Source organism: Pongo pygmaeus, chromosome 7 (assembly GCF_028885625.2).
Source record: "Pongo pygmaeus isolate AG05252 chromosome 7, NHGRI_mPonPyg2-v2.0_pri, whole genome shotgun sequence".
NCBI classification, from domain to species: domain Eukaryota; kingdom Metazoa; phylum Chordata; class Mammalia; order Primates; family Hominidae; genus Pongo; species Pongo pygmaeus.
In genome coordinates, this window is record NC_072380.2 from 73,538,726 (window position 1) to 73,558,474 (window position 19,749).

The window sequence follows — 19,749 nt, forward strand, 5'->3', positions numbered from 1 at the left end:
GAGAAGAATACAGTCTTCAGCTTCTTCAAGATAAAAAGTATGCCATTTCCTACTGAATTACCTTTGATTGCATCTTACCTAGAAATTGTTGCCTGTCTGAGCGACGCTTCAAACTCAGCTTCAGCAGGTCTGCAGGGACATCAGGTAGGCTGGCCACCTCTTGGTAGGTCTCGATGGCTCCACGTAGCACCTCATTGCTTCTCCTCTTCTCAGCCAAATCATCCTCACACTAGAAGAAGTCCCCAGACTGGATAAATGTCCCATGACTAGCTGTGTTTGTAATTACCCAAAATATTCATAAAAAGTTAGCTTTTGGACATGCTTTAAAAGAAATGTAAGACACATTAGCCTTTTCTCCTTATCAAGAGATTAAAAAAACTAACAAAAGACAGAAAATCAATACACTACTTTAATAATACAAAGAAAAGTTTGTTACTAAAGACAAGAAAGAATGTCATAAAGGCAGGACTAATACATGCTGGGGCTGATGGAGATGTATATCCTATTACACACTAACATTATATAGGCAGGTCTCCAGCCCAAGTTCCCGTTCTTTCATTAATTTATTCATGTGTGCATTCATTCATTTAACAACTGTTTTCTGCGAAAGAGGCACTCTTCTACAAATATGGCAGGCATATTGAACAAAACAGACAAAGTCCTTTTTGCTTCTACTTTGCATCCATTTTGGAAAGGTGGCAAATATAATTAAACAAATAAAGGTACCATGTGTCTAACAGCCATAAGTGCTGTGGATAAAAACAAAGCAGGCTTAGGCGTGCTGGGTGGGAATGGTAAGAAGTTGCTAATTTAATCAGGATGATTGGGGGAGGGCCTGAAAGAAGAGAGGGAGCAAATTATGAAGATACCTTGGGGAGTAGCATTCTAGGCAGGGAAAAGAGCAAGAACAAAGGCTTGGAGGTAGGAGTGAGGAATCGAGGAAAGGCCAGTGCAGTGGAGGGGAGGAAAGGGAAGACCAATGGAGGCTATCAGGTAAAGTAGGGCCTGGCAAGATATTGACAATTCTAGTACACAAAGTGAGATGGGAAGACAATGGGGGCTTTTGAAATGATCTGATGTATGTGTTGAGGGATCATGGTGGCAGCCGTATGGAGAACAGACTGAGAAGCTGGGGGAGGCAGAACACTCCAGCAGGAATCCAGGTGTGGGATGGTTATGGCTTGGACTAAGGTAGCAGTAATGGAAGTGGTAACAAGTGGTCAGACTATAGATACATTTTGAAGGTCAGAGCCAACAGATTTGCTGATGGTCTAAATGTAGGGTGTGAGAAAAGGGGAGAGAGAAAAACCAAGAATGAACAAGGTTTGGGCTTCAGTGATTAGTGGATGAACCGTCATTCCTTGAGAATGGGAAGAAAGGGCAGAAGCAGGTTTGGGGGCAGTATAGAATCAGGAGATATGTTTTGGATATATTAAACCTAAAATGCCTATAAGATATCCAAATAGAGTTACTGACCAGGAAGGGGCATATATGAGTCTGAAGTTCAGGAGGGAGGTCAGAGTAAGAGAAGTTAAGTGTGGGAATCATCAAGGATGAAGACGGTATGTAAAGCTAGGAAGCTAGAAGCAGTCAAGAGTGTAGACAGAGAAAAGAAGCAGTCCAAGAACTGAATCCTAAAGAACTCCAATGTTTAAAGGTCACTAGAGATCAGGATAACAAGGGAGGAGCAGCAAAAAGGAGGGAGCACCAGAGTATGGCAGGTTCAAGAAAACATGAAATGGAAGGAGGTGGAGATAACTCTTTTGAAGAGTTTCACTCTAAAGCAGAGCAGAAAAATGAGCCAGCTGGCAGAGGGTAATGTGCAGACAAGGGGAGTTCTTTAAGGATGGGAAATAGTACAGCATGTTTCCAAGGAGATGCAAGAGACTCAGTAGAGAGGGAAAATCTGATGATACAGAAGGAGACACAAAAATTAAAGGGATGTCCTTCAGCAGGTGAGAGAGGAACAGGGACCAGAATAGTCCATCTGTGCTAACAGGAGGGAAGGCAGAGCATATGGGCACAGGTAGAGGATGGCTGTTAGCATAGTAGCAGCATCATGTGGAAATTGTCTGGATATTTCTATTTTCTTAACGAAATAAGAATCAACATTCTTAGCTGGAAACTGAGAATGGGGAGTAAAATACTGGAGGCAGGAAGAGAGAGGAGAATGTGTAAAATGTCATTAATATCTCATCAGATTTAGGAGGCTACAATCTGAAGACTATTATTTGAGGAAAAATGATTCTGGCTAGACGCTAAAAGTAGCATATATTTTTTTCTCATAATATTTAAACATGTTTATGTTGTTAAAATGTGTGCTGTAGTTAATATATAGATGTATGCAGAACCAAAATGAAGTATCGCTCCATAATTTGAGGGCACAGTAAGAAAATGACCCATCCCTCCCATATCCCAAAGTAAAAAACAAACAAACAAACCTAAGAATCAGCACAAATTGACAAAATAAGACAACTATGGGATTTTTTTTTCACAAAATAACACATCAATGAAATAACTTGATAATATGAACTGATTAGGATAAGTTACCCAAGATGATGAGAACTAGAATTAAAGCAGTAGTGATAGAAGTGGACAGATTTATGAGAAAGAAAACTTGGTAGGATAAAAATCTCTAGATTAGAAAAGGAAATTCACCCTTGCTAAATGGAGATATGCTCCAGACCATTCACTATCTTTGGAAGTCTGTAAATGGTCTCCAGACTAGTCTTATCTACCAGGACAGAAAGTCCAGTGTCAATGACCCACACTGATCATGATGCTGGCATGGCCTTCTATTATGTATTCATATACTGGCTCTTCTGTATAGGTATCAGCTCCTTGTGAGTTTTGTTATAGTGAGTTAACTCCCCAGAATATGAATGTTGATAGATAACTTTGCAGAAACACAGAGTTCTAGACCTGAGAGTCCTTTCAAAACTGTCTACAGATGTTCACTGACTTTCGATGGAGTTACACCTCATTGTAAGTTGAAAACATTGTAAGTCAAAAATGTATTTAATACAGATAACCTACTGAACATCATAGCTTAGCAGAGCCTACATTAAATGTGCTCAGAAAACTTAATCAGCCTACATTTGTGCAAAATTATCTAGCATATAGCCTATTTTATAATAAAATGTTGAATATCTCATGTAATTTATTGGATACTATACTGAAGTACAGTTTCTACTGAATGTGTATCACTTTCACACCATTATAAAGTTGAAAAATTGTTAAGAAAAACCATTGTAAATTGTAAACCATCTGTCGTTCACTCTTTTCATTTTGAACCTACAGAGTGCCCAAAAAGATCCTGGAACTGGAGGTCTCCATAGCATTAGTGAGAGGACAAATGCCTACCAAGATAATCCTTCTTTATTGAGACTGGAATAAACATCTTTAAACTCAATCTGAAAAGGGAGAGAGATAGTATAATCTGTATGCCTTGTCCCCTCTCTGGTGCCCCAGGGCCCTTTGTTTTAATGAAGTATTAACATTTACAACTTGCAGAATTGGAAAAATATCACTACTAAAATGGCACATAATTTTTTATAATCTCTTGAATAAAACTGATAGGCACTTGCACTGAAAAGTCTGCAGATTGATTTTTATCAGTTTAGCATCTGTAGATAAAACAAGCTAAACTGAAACTGAATATTTGTTACAGGATGTTAACATCGCAAAGCCTTTTGTTGACTCTAACTAATTAACCCAACCAATCTTCCTATGAGATGTGTCATTTTCTGCCTCAAAGGCATTAATGGTTTGTGAAAGATAATAAAGTGAATTGAGTTTATATTTTAATATTTTGTGTCCAATGTTCAGGGGACTTGATCAAAATTAATTTTGGTGATATGAAGAAAAAGACAATATCAGTGCTACTTTAGAAATGAGAGATACTATAGTTTATATATGACTTAATGTTGCTAAATTTTAAAAATTTGTTGGAATATTCCAAAGTAATTGTTTAATCTGCTAACAAAGAATGAAAAAGTCATAATTTCTTCTTATAAAACACATCTTCCATTGAATTTTTATTTTTAAAACTACTATGAATTTGAAGTTTCCTTTAAATTACTCTATTAAAATTTAATTTACCATGGCTAAATTTTGCTGTAAGCCACATTAATATTAATAGCAATAACACATTGAAGCATAATAGCTTAGAGATAAAAGATATTGCTTGAAGCCTAAACCTCAATTTTCTACTGTGAAATAAGGATATACAGTCATCCTTAGTTATATACTGGAGATTAGTTCCAAGACCACCACCATCACTGCCGCACTGCAATACCTCAGTCTGCAGATGCTCAGGTTCCTGATATAAAATGGTATAGTATTTGGATATTGCCTATGCATATCCTCCTGTATAATTTAAATCATCACTAGATTACTTATTATACCCAATACAATGTAACTTCTATGTAAATAGTTGTTATATCATATCATTTTTATTTGTATTATTTTAATTGTTGCAGTGTTATTTTTTATTTTTTTTCTGAATATTTTCAATCTGCGGTTGGTTGAATCCATGGATATGGAACGTGAGGATTCGGAGGGCTGACTGTAAATATAACAATCACATTGTTTCAATAGCACTTCATTTACTTAGACTTTGGTACTCACAACTAATATTACATATAAGGAAAACTTCTAAAGTATAAAACATTTTTGCCATAATTAAATTAGCATTTGCATAAACCATTTCTCTCTCTACTTATTATGCTTCTCTTAATGAAATGACTTAATACTAGTGACAGAAAACACTGCTTATTTGAATAGGCATGATCTTTTTGGTAACAAACACACTCTCTCTTACTTAATAGCAATATGATTTAGCAATTTTAGAGAATTACTGACCAAATTAATTTATAAAAATCATACAGTTGCTGTCTGCTAAAGTTGGTCTGTACCATGGACAAGAGGAACTTATTTGAATCAATTTTTCAGAAATTTAATTAAAATCGAACTAATAAAAAATATATTAATTACTTTTTTTTTTCTAAAATGTCAACTTTTATTTTAGATAACAGGGGTACACGTGCAGGCTTGTTACATGGCTATATTGCACCCAGGTAGTGAGCATAGCACCCAATAGGTAGTTTTTCAACCCACACCCTCTCCTCCCTTCCCCCACTAATAGTCTGCAGTGTCTATTGTTCCATTGTTTATGTCCATGTGTGCTCAATGTTTAGCTCCCATTTATGCGTGAGAATATGTGGTATTCAGTTTTTTGTTCCTGTGTTAATTTGCTTGGGATCATGGCTGCCTGCTGCATCCATGTTGTGGCAAGGGACATGATTTTATTCTTTCTTAGGGCTGCATAGGATTCCATGGTGCATATGTACCACATTAAAAAAATCCACTTCACTGTTGATGGGCACCCACATCGATTTCCTGTCTTTGTATCGTGCATAGTGCTGTAATGAACTTATGAGTGTATGTGTCTTTTTGGTAGGACAATTTATATTCTTTTGGGTAGATACCTAATAGTGGGATTGCTGGCTTGAATGGTAGTTCTATTTTTAGTTCCTTGAGAAATCTCCAAACTGCTTTCCACTGTGGCTGAACTAATTTACATTTCCACCAATGCGTATAAGCATTCCCTTTTCTTTTAATGGAGATATAAGAAGATACTGAGCATCTGGATCTCAAGTGGTCTCCACCTTCAGTTCAGAACAAAATTCACTTGTTTTATCTACAGCTTGTTTTATCTACACACATAGTTCCCGTGTGTGTCCTGCACAAATGTCTGCATGGACCTTCTCCAGAGGGGTACTGTCAGCAACTCCTCTGCCTGGAAAATTTCTGCACTCTGAATGTACCATTTCCCAGCAGGGTTGACAATCTTGACCTCTAGGCAGAGCTGTTGGAGCTTTACTTCCTTGCACATTTTGATATCCTGCCCTGGCTTTTCCTTCAAGTTCCAGGCTCTGTGAATCCAATGGTCTACTTGACATGTCTACCTGAATGTCTCATAGGCATCACACACTTAATAAGACCAACAGCAAACTCTTGAACTCTTGACTTCTGCATCACTCCAGACTTGCTCTTCCTGGTCAGTGACCGGCATTATCCTCTACTCAGTTGGCCGAACCAAAAACTCAGGGGTCAGCCTGGAGTCCTCTTCCTCTGATGTTTTTACATCTAATCCATCCTCAAGTCCTTTCAGCTCCACCACCTGCCCACTTCCCTCATCTCCATGGCCGTGACCACAGACCGAGCCACCAGCATCTCTTGTGTACACTTGCAATAGCCTTCTATTCTTTTTGCATCTACTTTTGCCTCCATAATCCATTTTCCACTCAGTAACCAAAGCAAACTTTACAAAAAACAACCAGACTGTTGGTACAAGGATGCCCTCTCTCACCACTCCTATTCGACATAGTATTGGAAGTTCTGGCCAGGGTAATCAGGCAAGAGAAAGAAATAAAGCGTATTCAAATAGAAACAGAGGAAGTCAAATTGTCTCTGTTTGCAGATGACATGATTGTATATTTAGAAAACCCCATCATCTCACCCCTAAAACTCCTTAAGCTGATAAGCAACTTCAGCAAAGTCTCAGGATACAAAATCAATGTGCAAAAATCACAAGCATTCCTATATACCAATAATAGACAAACAGAGAGCCAAATCATGAGTGAACTCCCATTCACAATTGCTACAAAGAGAATTAAACACCTAGGAATACAACTTACAAGGGATGTGAAGGACCTCTTCAAGGAGAACTACAAACCACTGCTCAAGGAAATAAGAGAGGACACAAACAAATGGAAAAACATTCCATGCTCATGGATAGGAAGAATCAATATCGTGAAAATGGCCATACTGCCCAAAGTAATTTATAGATTAAATGCTATCCCCATCAAGCTACAATTGACTTTCTTCACAGCATTAGAAAAAAACTACTTTAAATTTCATATGGAACCAAAAAAGAGCCATATAGCCAAGACAATCCTAAGCAAAAAGAACAAAGCTTGGAGGCATCACACTACCTGACTTCAAACTATACTACGAGGCTATAGTAACCAAAACAGCATTGTACTGGTACCAAAACAGAGATATAGACCAATGGAACAGAACAGAGGCCTCAGAAATAACACCACATATCTACAACCATCTGATCTTTAACAAACCTGACAAAAACAAGCAATGGGGAAAGGATTCCCTATTTAATAAATGGTGTTGAGAATACTGGCTAGCCATATGCAGAAAACTGAAACTGGACCCTTTCCTTATACCTTATTCAAAAATTAAAGACTTAAATGTAAGACCTAAAACCATAAAAACCCGAGAAGAAAACCTAGGCAATACCATTCAGGACATAGGCATGGGCAAAGACTTCATGACTAAGACACCAAAAGCAATGGTAACAAAAGCCAAAATTGACAAATGGGATCGAATTAAACTAAAGAGCTTCTGCACAGCAAAAGAAACTATCATCAAAGTGAACATGCAACCTACAGAATGGGAGAAAATTTTTGCAATCTACCTGTCTGACAAAGAGCTGATATCCAGAATATACAATGAACTTAAACAAATTTACAAGAAAAAAACAAACAACCCCATCAAAAAGTGGGTGAAGGATATGAACAGACACTTCTCAAAAGAAGACATTTATACAGCCAACAAACATGAAATAAAACTCATCATCACTGGTCATTAGAGAAATGCAAATCAAAACCACAATGAGATACCATCTCACGCCAGTTAGAATGGCGATCATTAAAAAGTCAGGAAACAACAGATTATAGAGAGGATGTGGAAAAATAGGAATGCTTTTACACTGTTGGTGGGAGTGTAAATTAGTTCAACCATTGTGGAAGACAGTGTGGTAATTCCTCAAGGATCTAGAACCAGAAATACCATTTGACCCAGCAATCCCATTACTGGTATATACCCAAAGGATTATAAATCATTCTACTATAAAATAACTACATGCATACATATGGTTATTGTGGCACTATTCACAATAGCAAAGACTTGGAACCAACCCAAATGCCCATCAATGATAGACTGGATAAAGAAAATGTGGCACATATACACCATGGAATACTATGCAGCCATAAAAACAGATGAGTTCATGTCTTTTGCAGGGATGTGGATGAAGCTGGAAACCATCATTCTCAGCAAACTAACACAGGAACAGAAAACCAAACACCACATTTTCTCACTCATAAGTGGGAGTTGAACAATGAGAACACATGGACACAGGGAGGGCAACATCACACACCGGGGCCTGTCAGGGGTGGGGGGCTAGGGGAGGGATAGCATTAGGAGAAATACCTACTACAGGTGATGGGTTGATGGGTGCAGCAAACCACCGTGGCCTGTGTATACCTAAGTAACAAACCTCCATGTTCTGCACATGTATCCCAGAACTTAAAGTATAAAAACAAACAAACAAATAAACAAAACCCAAAAAAACAAACAAATCCTACCATGGCTTCTCAGCACATGTACAATAAAATCTGCAAGGCCGCAGCCTCCTTGATCCTCACTTGCCTGCCCCCAGCATGCCCTTCTTTCTTTCCTCAGGCTTATCCCAAGATTGTTTTCCTGACTCAAAGCCTTTGGCTTGCTGCTTTCTCTTGCCTGGAGAGCTCCTTCTAGTAGTATAACCTCCTCACATCTCAGCCACATGTTGCCTCCCTAGAGAGACCTTTCCTGTCCAACTTGTCCAAAGCACTGTCTGCCCCATTCTTTCAGTCATGTTACCTGCAGCCAAGATAATCTTAACAGGTATGCTCTTTATTCCATTACATTTTCTTATTTTCTTTACAGCATGTCTTATTAGGTAAGATGATCTAACGTGTTTATTCTTAATACTTTATAACGTTCTTTAAGTACATATTTATTTATAAAGACTTTCTGGGCTTTGCTCAAATGTCATCTCCTTGATGAGACCTTTCCCTGCCACCTTTCATACCACGTCAACCCCCTCACATGTCTATTGGCTGTTCTCTGTTTTCTTTTTCTTCTGCTTAGCACTTTAGCCCTAGAAAGCATATACATTGGACTTACTTGTCTTATGCATTGTCTTCCCCTTTACAATGGAAACTCTGTAAGTGCTAGGGCTTTTAAAATATGTTCTATTGATGGTTGTATCTCTAATGCTTAGAACAGGGCCTAGCACACAGTGGGCTTTCACCAAATATTCATTAATAATTAAAAAAATCTTCCACTGGAATCCACAAGAATGTTCATTGTATTGTATTGTAATTATTTTTAAATTTTCTGTATATTATGATGTTTTGACATCTTAAAAAAACCTCTCTGGCTCGGGAGAGACTGCCCTGAGGGAGACAATTCTGAGATGGCCAGTGCTCAGCCAGGAGAAAGCTTTTGATATGCAAACTAACCAATCCAGAGCCACGCCTCCTCTACTTTAATCATCTCAGGGCCAGGTACCACCCCTGTAGGCAAAAGGTACCACCTCTGTAGGCAAAAGGTACCACCTCTGTAGGCTGGAATTATTCAAACCAGCCAGTCCTAAATTGTTCACCCTGCCCTTCTTTGCCTTTTCCATGGAAACCTCAATAAAGGCTATGGCCAAACCTTCCCCTTGCTCTTGCCTACCATCCCCTGTCACCTTGAGTCTTTCCCATGTAGCCCTGTGTGGCATGCTGGGCCTCCTGTCTCTAGGACTTGTGAGCATAATAAACTTTGCTTTTTCCTAATCCTGTCCTGTGAGACCTCTTGTAGCTGCACCTGACTAACCATCTCATAAAAGAATACAAAACAGACATTTCCAGGGCCTAAAACACTGACATGCAGTGGGTTTATGCAGTTACAGGTGAACGGGGACATGCTTCATGAAAGAAGTTGGAAACTAGAGAAAGCCAGATAAGAAAGGAGATGGTGGGAGATGAGGATAAAGGTAGCTGCTAAGAAATGAGTCCGTTGGAAAAAACTATAGAGACATCAAAGTATGTTCCACTTTATATTTTAGAAAGGTCTTTCCTAAGCATACTTGCAACCTCCAGTTATAAAACTGAGAGTCTGAAAGCTCTGAGGAGCCTCAAGTGAACACTGTATGGTGGGATTAGATGGAATGGGACATGAGGGGATGGTAAATCAATGACAAAAGTGTTACTCTTTATTTTCTTTTCAAAGCCAGAGAGAAGTCATATGGAGGGGGAGCAGAAAAAAATGTTACTAAATTCAGCAGCATGCAATAGTGATAATTGTATTTCTTGCTTATGCATATACGTGAGAAACTGATTCTGTATAGAAATTAGAAAGGGAAAATAGTGAGGTGTAAAAAATTCAATTACACAAAACACATGAAAAAGTATCCTAAGGAGAAGGGTCTCAGAATACCTGTGCCTTCCCATATCTTGCTCGTGGACTCTGAGGGTATTTGCGTACTAGTTCTTTAAATGCATTCACTGCTTCCTCAATTTTTCCCTGTCAGAAAGACAAAATTACATAAATAAAATAAATTAAAATGCATAATCAATCAATATTGTTATTTAATATTCAGCAAGTGGTTTTGTCAGAATTTCCTAGATTCCATCCTGAGTGTAAAGATAGTTTTATCTAAGATTGTAAAAAAAGCTATATTAAGGCAAACAGAAAACTAGTAATGAACACATATTTACTTAATTTTTAAAAAGACAGAAGGACAGAAAACCAAACACTGCATGTTCTCACTCATAGGTGGGAGTTGAACAGTGAGAACACTTGGACACAGGGTGGGGAACATCACACACCGGGGCCTGTTGTGGGGTGGGGGGATGGTGGAGGGCTAGCATTAGGAGATATACCTAATGTAAATGACGAGTTAACGGGTGCACCACACCAACATGGCACATGTATACTGTATACATATGTAACAAACCTGCACATTGTGCACATGTACCATAGAACTTAAAGTATAATAAAAAAACATAAATAAATAAATAAAATGACAAAAAAAAAAAAGAAAATGGCAAGGATACCCAATCTCGCAAAAAAAAAAAAAAAAAAAAAAGACAGACACCTGATAAATGATGTAATATGTGGTTTTGCTAAAGAAATTGAATTTTCCTTCAATATAAGTACAGGTTCTACCATGTTCTCAAATATTGTATTAGTCTGTTTTCACACTGCTATAAAAAATACCTGAGACCGGATAATTTATAAAGGAAAGAGATTTAATTGAATCACAGTTCCACATGGCTGGGGAGGCCTGAGGAAACTTGTGATCGTGGCAGAAGGCAAAGAGGAATCAAGGACCTTCCTGACATGGTGGCAAGAGAGAGAAGAGTGAGGAGCGAAGGGGGAAGATCCCATTATAAAACCATCAGATCTCATGAGAACTTACTCACTATCACAAGAACAGCATGGGGGAAACTGCCCCCTTGATCCAATCACCTTCCACCAGGTCTCTCTCTAGGCACATGGGGATTATGGGGATTACAATTTGAGACAGGATTTGGGTGGGGACACAGTGAAACCATATCATTCCACCCCAATCCCTCCCAATTCTCATGTCCTCACATTTCAAAACACAATCATGCCTTTACAACAGTCCCCCAAAAGCTTAACTCATTCCAGCATAAACCCAAAGTCAAAGTCCAAAGTCTCATCTGAGACAAGGCAAGTCCCATCCACTTAGAAGCCTGTAAAATCAAAAGCAAATCAATTACTTCTAAGATACAGTGGGGGTACAGGTATTGGATAAATGCTCCCATTCAAAATGGGAGAAAGTGGCCAAAACAAAGGGGCTTCAAGTTCCATGCAAGTCTGAAATCCAGTGTGGCAGTCATTAAATTTTAAAGCTTTGAAATCATCTCCTTTGACTCCATGTCTCACATCCAGGTCACGCTGATACAAGTAGTGGGCTCTCATGGTCTTGGGCAGCTCCACCCCTGTGGCTTTGCAGGGTACAGTCCCCCTCCCAGCTGCTTTCATGGGCTGGTCTTAGGTATCTATGGCTTTTCCAGGCACACAGTACAAGCTGTTGGTGGATCTACCATTCTGGGGCCTGCAGGATGGTGGCCCTCTTCTCACAACTCCACTAGGCAGTGCCCCAGTGGGGACTCTATGTGGGGGATCCAACCCCACATTTCCCTTCTACACTGCCCTAGCAGATGTTCTTCATGAGGGCTCCACCTGTACAGCAAACTTTTGCTTGGACATCCAGGCAATTCAGTACACATCCTCTGAAATCTAGGCAGAGGTTCCCAAACCTCAATTCTTGACTTCTGTGTACCTGTAGGCCCAGTATTGAAATCTGTGTTACTCTTCGATGGCCTCTGTAACAAACTACCACACACTTGATGGCTTAAAACAAGAGAACTTTGTTCTCTCGCAGTTTTGCAGAACAGATTTCCAGAATTAGTTTCTCTGGGATGAAATCAAGATGGTGGCAGGGCTGTACTCTCTCCAGAGGTTTTATGGGAATATTTGTCCTTGTCTATTCCCAGTATTTCTTGATTTGTGGATGGATCACTCCAATATCCAATTCTGTCTTCACACTGCTTTCTTTCTCCTCTGTGTGTGCTACTTTTTATTTTGTCTGCATCAAATTTCTCTCTGTCCCTCTCTTATGAGGAAACATGATTGCATTTAAGGCCCAACTGGATAAACCAGGATAATCTCTCTATCTCAATGTCCTTAATCACATCTGCAAAGATCCCTTTCCCAAATAACATAACATTTACAGGTTCTAGACACATATATTTTGGGGGTCTATTTTCAGCCTAGTATGCACCCCATGCAACTTAAATTGCAAATGTAAAAGCTATTTCAATGATAATTGTGCTAAATATACTAATATCAGACTTAAAACATAAGAATAACAATGTTCATAACAAATTTGATAAGGTGTGATATTCCTGCTTGACACTGTCAAGGCTGTTAAAATAATGGGATATTTTGGCTCTGTCTGCAGCATCCTTTGAATCCCTGCAAGACAGAGGCTCTGTGACTTTCCTGAGGGGCCATTAGCCTTGCTTTCACTTCAGTTGGCTGGCAAAGTAAATGTGTTTGCTTTTAGTCTGAAAGAATTTCCCTTCCCTAAGTTCTTGTATAGCTCCTAACACTATTGCTCAATTCTTATTTAAAAACTCAGCTGCAAGACACACAATGTTTGAAGAATTGCCTGAAAATGATCTGTTCCTCAACATAGCTTATAATGTTGTCCTAGGACCAAGACAGTTCATGGGAGAGACATGCATGTAGGCCACACTGTGTTGACATGAGGCCAGTGGGCTGTGTGGAAGGATAATAAGATACATTCCTGCAGCTGCATGGTAGAATAATCCACTGGTATGATGCCAGGGGGGAAGCAGGAAGTTTTGCATCCATCAGTATACCTTTTATGAAGATCTACAGCCAAATGTTTCTCTCTGGACTTGGAGCAGAAAAGCTCTTCTGATGAACAATATTAATCTTATCTTCTGATTCTGTTTTCCATGTTGTCCCTCGAGGAATTGTTGACTTCATTCCTAGCATGGTTTAGAGTCGGTGGTGTGAACTTTCAGGTATTTGATTACATTTTCTTTACTCCCTCCCCACCTTTTTAAAAATCACTTACAATGCTGTAATAATAAATGATTCCAACAAATAAGCAAATATATTTCAGTATATCATTTCAAACTCTTTTTCCAGAGGTAAGAAAGCATTTTAAATAATAAATATTATTATTTTTAAAAATAGAGGATTGGAATATAATCTGATCTATATTTTTCTGGGGGGATAAAAAGCGAACACGTACTTTCATGTAATGTAGTCCTTGAGCCTAAGGCATGAACTGAGGCTGCACTGGCTCCGTGTGGAGTGTGTGTTAGTTGGCCTCGGCTGGTCCAGTGCACTAAGGTGCATCCTCTGAAAATACTAGCCATAAAAACAACCCTAAAAGACTGAATTATGTTGATGAATCAGTCAATAACATAGCTTCCTGTTGTTTCAGAAGCAAGAATTGTATATGGTGCCACTTCTTCCTCTTTTATTTCCCTGGTATAAATTCAAGATACTCCTTGAGAAAAATATAACTTCTCCAAAGGAGCAACACTGCAGAATACCCCATAACTGAGCCCTCCTTTATCATTCATATAATTACATTAAAATCCTTCCCTAAAGCTGCTCATATGTTTTTTACACTGAAAGTCACCTGTGCAATAGGCACTCCCATTTTTATATATGACATTTAGTATAGAGAAAGTGGAGGTTGACAAAGGAGGTGGCAGAAAAAGATTATTGCTTCAGTTTAATTAAGAAATACAAGCTGACCACAAACAGTAGATGGCCTCACTTCATAAAGTTAAACAAGACAGTTAACTTTCTTGTTTACTATCAGAAAGTAGGAATCATTCCACGTAGTTAGATTTAAGGGAAGTGAACAATGACTTTGCTGCAATATTCTTTGGAGTTACTATGTTTTTACTGGCAAACTTTGGCTTTGGAGTCTCACCTAATGCCAGCTCCAAAAGCCTTTACGCTCATTGGTACACTTTCAATAAACACGCGGACATACAGTCTTGTCCCATTTTAGTTCCTAATGAGTGTTTTTATTGTTGTTTGTTTACTTAAAGTCCACTTGTTCCTTTATTATTGCAGCCAATGTCTACTGATTAAAAAGCCTATTACAGGAAAACTAATGAACATTACAGAGTCTGCATTCAAGTGCAGAGTAGAGAAACAAATTTCTGCCAAAAACAAGGAGATGATTAATTGAAGATATGATTAAATACATTATAATAAATATTTTTGCACCCGATAATTAGATGATATGACCAAGGTAAGGGAACGAATAACTTAAATCCAGTTTCAATTTATTGTTTTCAAAATTGCAATATCTATAAAGAAATGCAAGTAATATTTCAAATATATTGATAAATTAAAATACAAATAAGTTACCCTGAAAACTGGAGGTGCATGAGGTTAACCCTAAGTAAGAAGAATGTCATTTCATCTACCAATTACTATCCTGAGTAATGGACTGACCTAGTTTTTCTTTTTGCATCAAGGAGCTATAAAATTAAAAAGTTCCACTTCTATGATACTTGACAGTGTTATTATTATTATTATTATTTTAATCTCATTTATGGCTCACACCTGTAATCCCAGCACTTTCGGAGGCTGAGACGGGTGGATCACTTGAGGTCAGGCGTTCAAGACCAGCCTGGGCAACATGGTGAAACCCTGTCTCTACTAAAAATACAAAAATTAGCCAGGCATGGTGGTGAGCACCTGTAATCCCAGCTACTCGGGAGGAGAATTGCTTAAACTCAGGAAGCAGAGGTTCCAGTTAGCCGAGACTGTGCCACTGCACTTCAGCCTGGGCGGAGGCTCTGTCCAAAAAAAAAAATTCTCATTTTATCTTTAAATTGATCTTTAAAAAACTCAATTAGGAGATGGAAAGAATATTTATCATTATCATGTCTGTAAGAAAACTAATGCCCAGAATAGCCAAGTGGTTTCCCCAAAGCTACATAACTAGAATGTGATGGAGGTAGGCTGACATCCGCATCGGCTGGCCTGAAGGAAAGTTCTATTTCTCTTTGGCCATATGGTAGCAATTCTCTTCCATCTGATTCATTTCATGTGGAATGTTCATGTGCCTGGGGGAAAATCCACTCTATTCAACTGTTGTTTCTTTTACACTTACTATTTTTTTTTTTTAACAAATCAAGAGTAATGCCTGAGTTTATTTAACAACAAAACCATTGCACAAAAAATATCAACCTACCCTTTTACGGAGTTTTTCTGCAGCATCAAGTTCAGCTTTAATAGTCTTATCAAATTTATTTAAAAGTTTAGGCTTCTTTTTCTTAACTGAAAGAAAAAAGAGATTTTTATTTTTAACTTTTTTTGGCTAGAAATAGTTATTAAGCATAACAATTTACAAGTAGTGGGAAACCTGATGTTGGTCTCCACCAAAGACCTGCAGGAGAAGGCACACTGCAGGCTCGTCTTCCATTTCCTCCCCTAGATGGTGTGATGAAGTCAGTGACTGCCAAGGAAGGCAATGCAGCCCTTACCTATCTGCTACAATGTGTTCTTGTAGCAGTATACTGAAACTCTCCAGGATACTGGCTTGGTTTCTGGGATGTAAATGGTGGGTATGACTTCTAAACTCTCATAATCTACTTCTTGGCTATGTCCAAAAGATTGTTTAAAATAGTTTTTTTGAATATGTCTACAACTTTTTCTGATACAGAAAAAGATGAAAATGGAAGGCTCCTCTCAAGGAAGTCAAATAAAACAGAATTTCTTCGTTTAGCATTCAAGGTCCTTCCAGTGCATCCTGGACTGACCACCCCAGCTATGTTCCATACTTCAGCCAAAATAGACTGCCCCATGTTCCCCAAATAAGCTTTTTGTGCCATTTCTTCTCTTTCTTTCTTTCTTAAATCAATCTTTCTTTCTCTTTGTTTTTCTTTCGTTTTCTTTTTTCTTTCTTTCTTTCTTCTTTCTTTTTTTCTGTCGAAACAGAGTCTCACTATGTCACCCAGGCTAGTCTTGAACTCCTGGCCTCAAGCGATCCTCCTGCCTTGGCCTCCCAAGGTGTTGGGGTTATAGGCATGAGCCGCTGTGCCCAACCTGTGCCATTTCTTATGCTACCTTATTTAAAGAAAAAGCCTGTTCTTTATCTTCTTCTGTGAAAAACATGCCTATCCTTCAACAATAAATTCAAAACCACGCTCCTTATAAAGTTTCTCCTGAAATCATCCACACACTACTCAGTTCCCTGCTCCACTGTGTGCGTCTTTAAGTCCACTACACCCTGCATATCTCTGTCTTGTGGTCCTTCCCCACTAGGGGTTTTGTTATAATCCTTCATGCACTTATCTTAGTCCTAACTCTTGCGGGGTGGTACCATGTCTTAAATGCAGGCTGAATCTATTTATGTAAGCATGAATCCATTGCTTACTTAGCAAACAGTTTTTGGCTCTGTGCACAACCCCAGCACCCAGCAAACAGGAGCCCTCCTCCTGAAGGTAAGACACACCCAGCAGGTGAGAGGGCCAGTCCTGCTGGTGCACAACTGGCAGTGCCCGCAGAGTGGATGGATGCAGAGCACTTCTCAGAAGCCCCAAGTGACAAGAGTGGAAGCTTGAAGGGTAAGCAGAATGTTCTGGAGAAGAGGAGTGGTGGCAGGGAAGGGGGCAAAGCAGGAGGGATAGAGAGGAATTAAAACAATCAGAAGAGAACTTCCTCAATTTTCTGACAATAAACCTACAGATGTTAATAGCTTCTTCTCTATCTTCTCACAAAGGAAGAGGGGCTCTTCTTTCTAAGGTCCCCTCCCCACCAACACACACACCTGTCCTGTGCCTTCTGAATGTCTCCTCACTCTCAGGATCTCTTGTGTGCCCCCTGATGGGAATTTAATAATGTGTTAAATAATGCCAAAGTTTCTGCCATCTTACAGCAAACAAACAAACCAAGACAAACCTCAGCCTACCCTCCTCTACTTGCCACACTCCCTCCCCTCCCCTGGGGGTCACCTCTTTGTCACCTTTCCTCTCAGCACTTTGGCTTCCTCACCTACCACATGAGCAGAAGCAAGTCTTCCAGAGGAGGGAGGGCTGTGTGGTTAAGCATCGATGGCAGGGGTCTGAGTCCCAGCTCTGCCACCTCCAAGCTCCGTGACCTAAGCCAAGCTGGCACTAAACTTTTCTGGGTCTCACCTACCTCCTCTACAAAATTGGGGGTGTTTTTGAGGGTTAAATAAAGATAGTATATGAAGCATTTAACACAGTGCTTGGCATACAGTAAGTGCTCAGTACCTGAGAGCTATTATAATAATGGCTACGTCTTTCTGCAAATCTATTTGTTCTGTTTCTTCCTAGTTTACCCGGCCCTTTTGCAGCATTTGACACAGTTGATGCCCTCCTCTTTCCTAGATGATCCCTTTCCTTGACTTTTATGTTGCCCACTCTCCCAGTGTTCTTCCTCATTCTCTAGCCTCTTGAATTTCTCTTTACTGCCTCTGTAACTCCTTCTCCCTGCTGCTCCTTGGGATTTTATATTCTTCAGGGTCAGTCTTCAGTCTCTTTAGCAGCTTTAACTACTTAATTTCCAGCTGAGCTACAAACCAACTAGTTCATTTTCTCCTGCATCACGAAAATTATAAATCCAAGCACCTATTGACACATACCTCAAACTCAGTAAATAAAAAATAGAATTTGCTATTCCTCACACATCTATTCTTTTTCATATTGACTTTATTGCAGAGAATGACACCCAATTGTCCAAATCAGAAACTTGGTTATAAAAGGCAACCAAAATAAGGGCAAAGAGGAGCACATGGAATCATCCTAAGGAAGATGGAATGGAATCACTACTGTCTTTTTAGCACTCACTCTGCGCCAGTCGCTGGGCCACGCACTATACATAGATACCTTTTATTTTCTCAACTTCCTGAATACAGGGAATTTAACTACACGGAGAAGACCACTGAGGTTCCAAAAGGGTTAGTTACCTTGACCCCTCCCCTCTCTCACCCACATGGAAAGAAGGGGATACTTATTTCTTGTTTCCCAAGAAGAGGGAAGATTCTCCAAAACCCTTAGTCTCCTACCTCTCCCTGTGGGGGAGTTGATATGCCTTAATCCACTTGCTGAGTTGGTAGAAGGAACTTGAAGTTCAGTTTCACTCCTTCCCTACCTCTCAAGAGCATGCACACTGAGCTGAGCTGAGCTGACCTTCTGAGAACATTCGTGCTGAGCGGAACTGCAAGAGAGGCTCTCACATGGAAGAACTAAGGCTGTTCCACGCTGTCTGGAGCAGTGGGTATGTCCAATTCTGGGGTTCAGTGTTAAGAAATCTGTTATTCCTGATTATCCAAACCCCATCTTCAATTCAACTTTCATCAAGTAATAAAGCTGACACTCTGATCACCTTTTAATTACTTACGCATTTATTTGCTATGATCTTCTATTATATTTATTTGACTTTCCTTCTCTCTCCTCCCAGAAACCCTAATCCCTATATTGTTGAAAGCTATATGTGTCTAAGGCAGAGACTGAAAAAATAGTGAATAATGAGCTTTAAACTGCATGCCATTATATGTTACCATATATGCTGATATGGAAATGAATAGACATTTCTCTGTGACACAGATGGGTGGTGGTGGGAGCTCATGCCTTGTCATATCAGCACAGACTTATGTCTCCCAATTGTTCATTTTGCTTTTGTAGAAGTGTCTATCAACAGAATGACAGTGAGACCTCCAGGAAAGGCTGGTGTGCACCTGAGTAGACAGTTTCACTGTGGGCATCACTGGTTTTCCCCAACATGTCTCTTGTGTTGTAAAATTCAAGCTAAAATGACATTTATTTAAAAGAAACTAAAAACTGGCAGTTTAGGACATCCAAAACAGTCAACTGCAAAATTATATGCTTGTTAATGAGCAATGCTGTATCTTAGTGTCACAATATTTCAATAACATCACTAAAATAGACAAAATATTAAAAATCTCACTGTATGTCACCATGTTCTATCTTTTTATACATCTTCATATTTGATAGCTTCTAACTATTGTACCTGTCTTTGAAATTCAAATTTTATCCTATTTTTATTTTTAAGTACACGGAAAGCCTGAGGCAATTCTCCCAACTACTAAAAACCAGACTCACTCTTTCTTCTCATTCTGGGGAGGCACATGTTCTACCTGTAGAAAAAATGAGTCCTCATTCAGGTTGGTGATGGGACCCTGGCAAACTCTCTCCAGCACTCTGGGCCTCAGCTTTCTCACCTACGTCACAAATGGGTGACATGGGCTGCTTCTATTAAAGTCTCTTTGAACTC

The 19,749-nt window shown here is 39.2% G+C and overlaps 1 protein-coding gene across 16 annotated transcripts in view; it reads right to left on the minus strand.

Annotated features, from left to right (window-relative positions):
- The window catches only part of ASPH (aspartate beta-hydroxylase), a 228,308-nt gene that overhangs the window by 65,997 nt on the left and 142,562 nt on the right, over positions 1-19,749 (minus strand). For all 16 annotated transcript variants that reach the window (XM_054497391.2, XM_054497392.2, XM_054497388.2 and 13 more), the window contains 3 exons: positions 15,683-15,768; positions 10,327-10,413; positions 79-229 (listed from right to left, as the gene is read on the minus strand). In XM_054497391.2, coding sequence (XP_054353366.1) covers positions 79-229; positions 10,327-10,413; positions 15,683-15,768 — 324 coding nt within the window. The remainder of the gene's footprint in view (positions 1-78; positions 230-10,326; positions 10,414-15,682; positions 15,769-19,749) is intronic.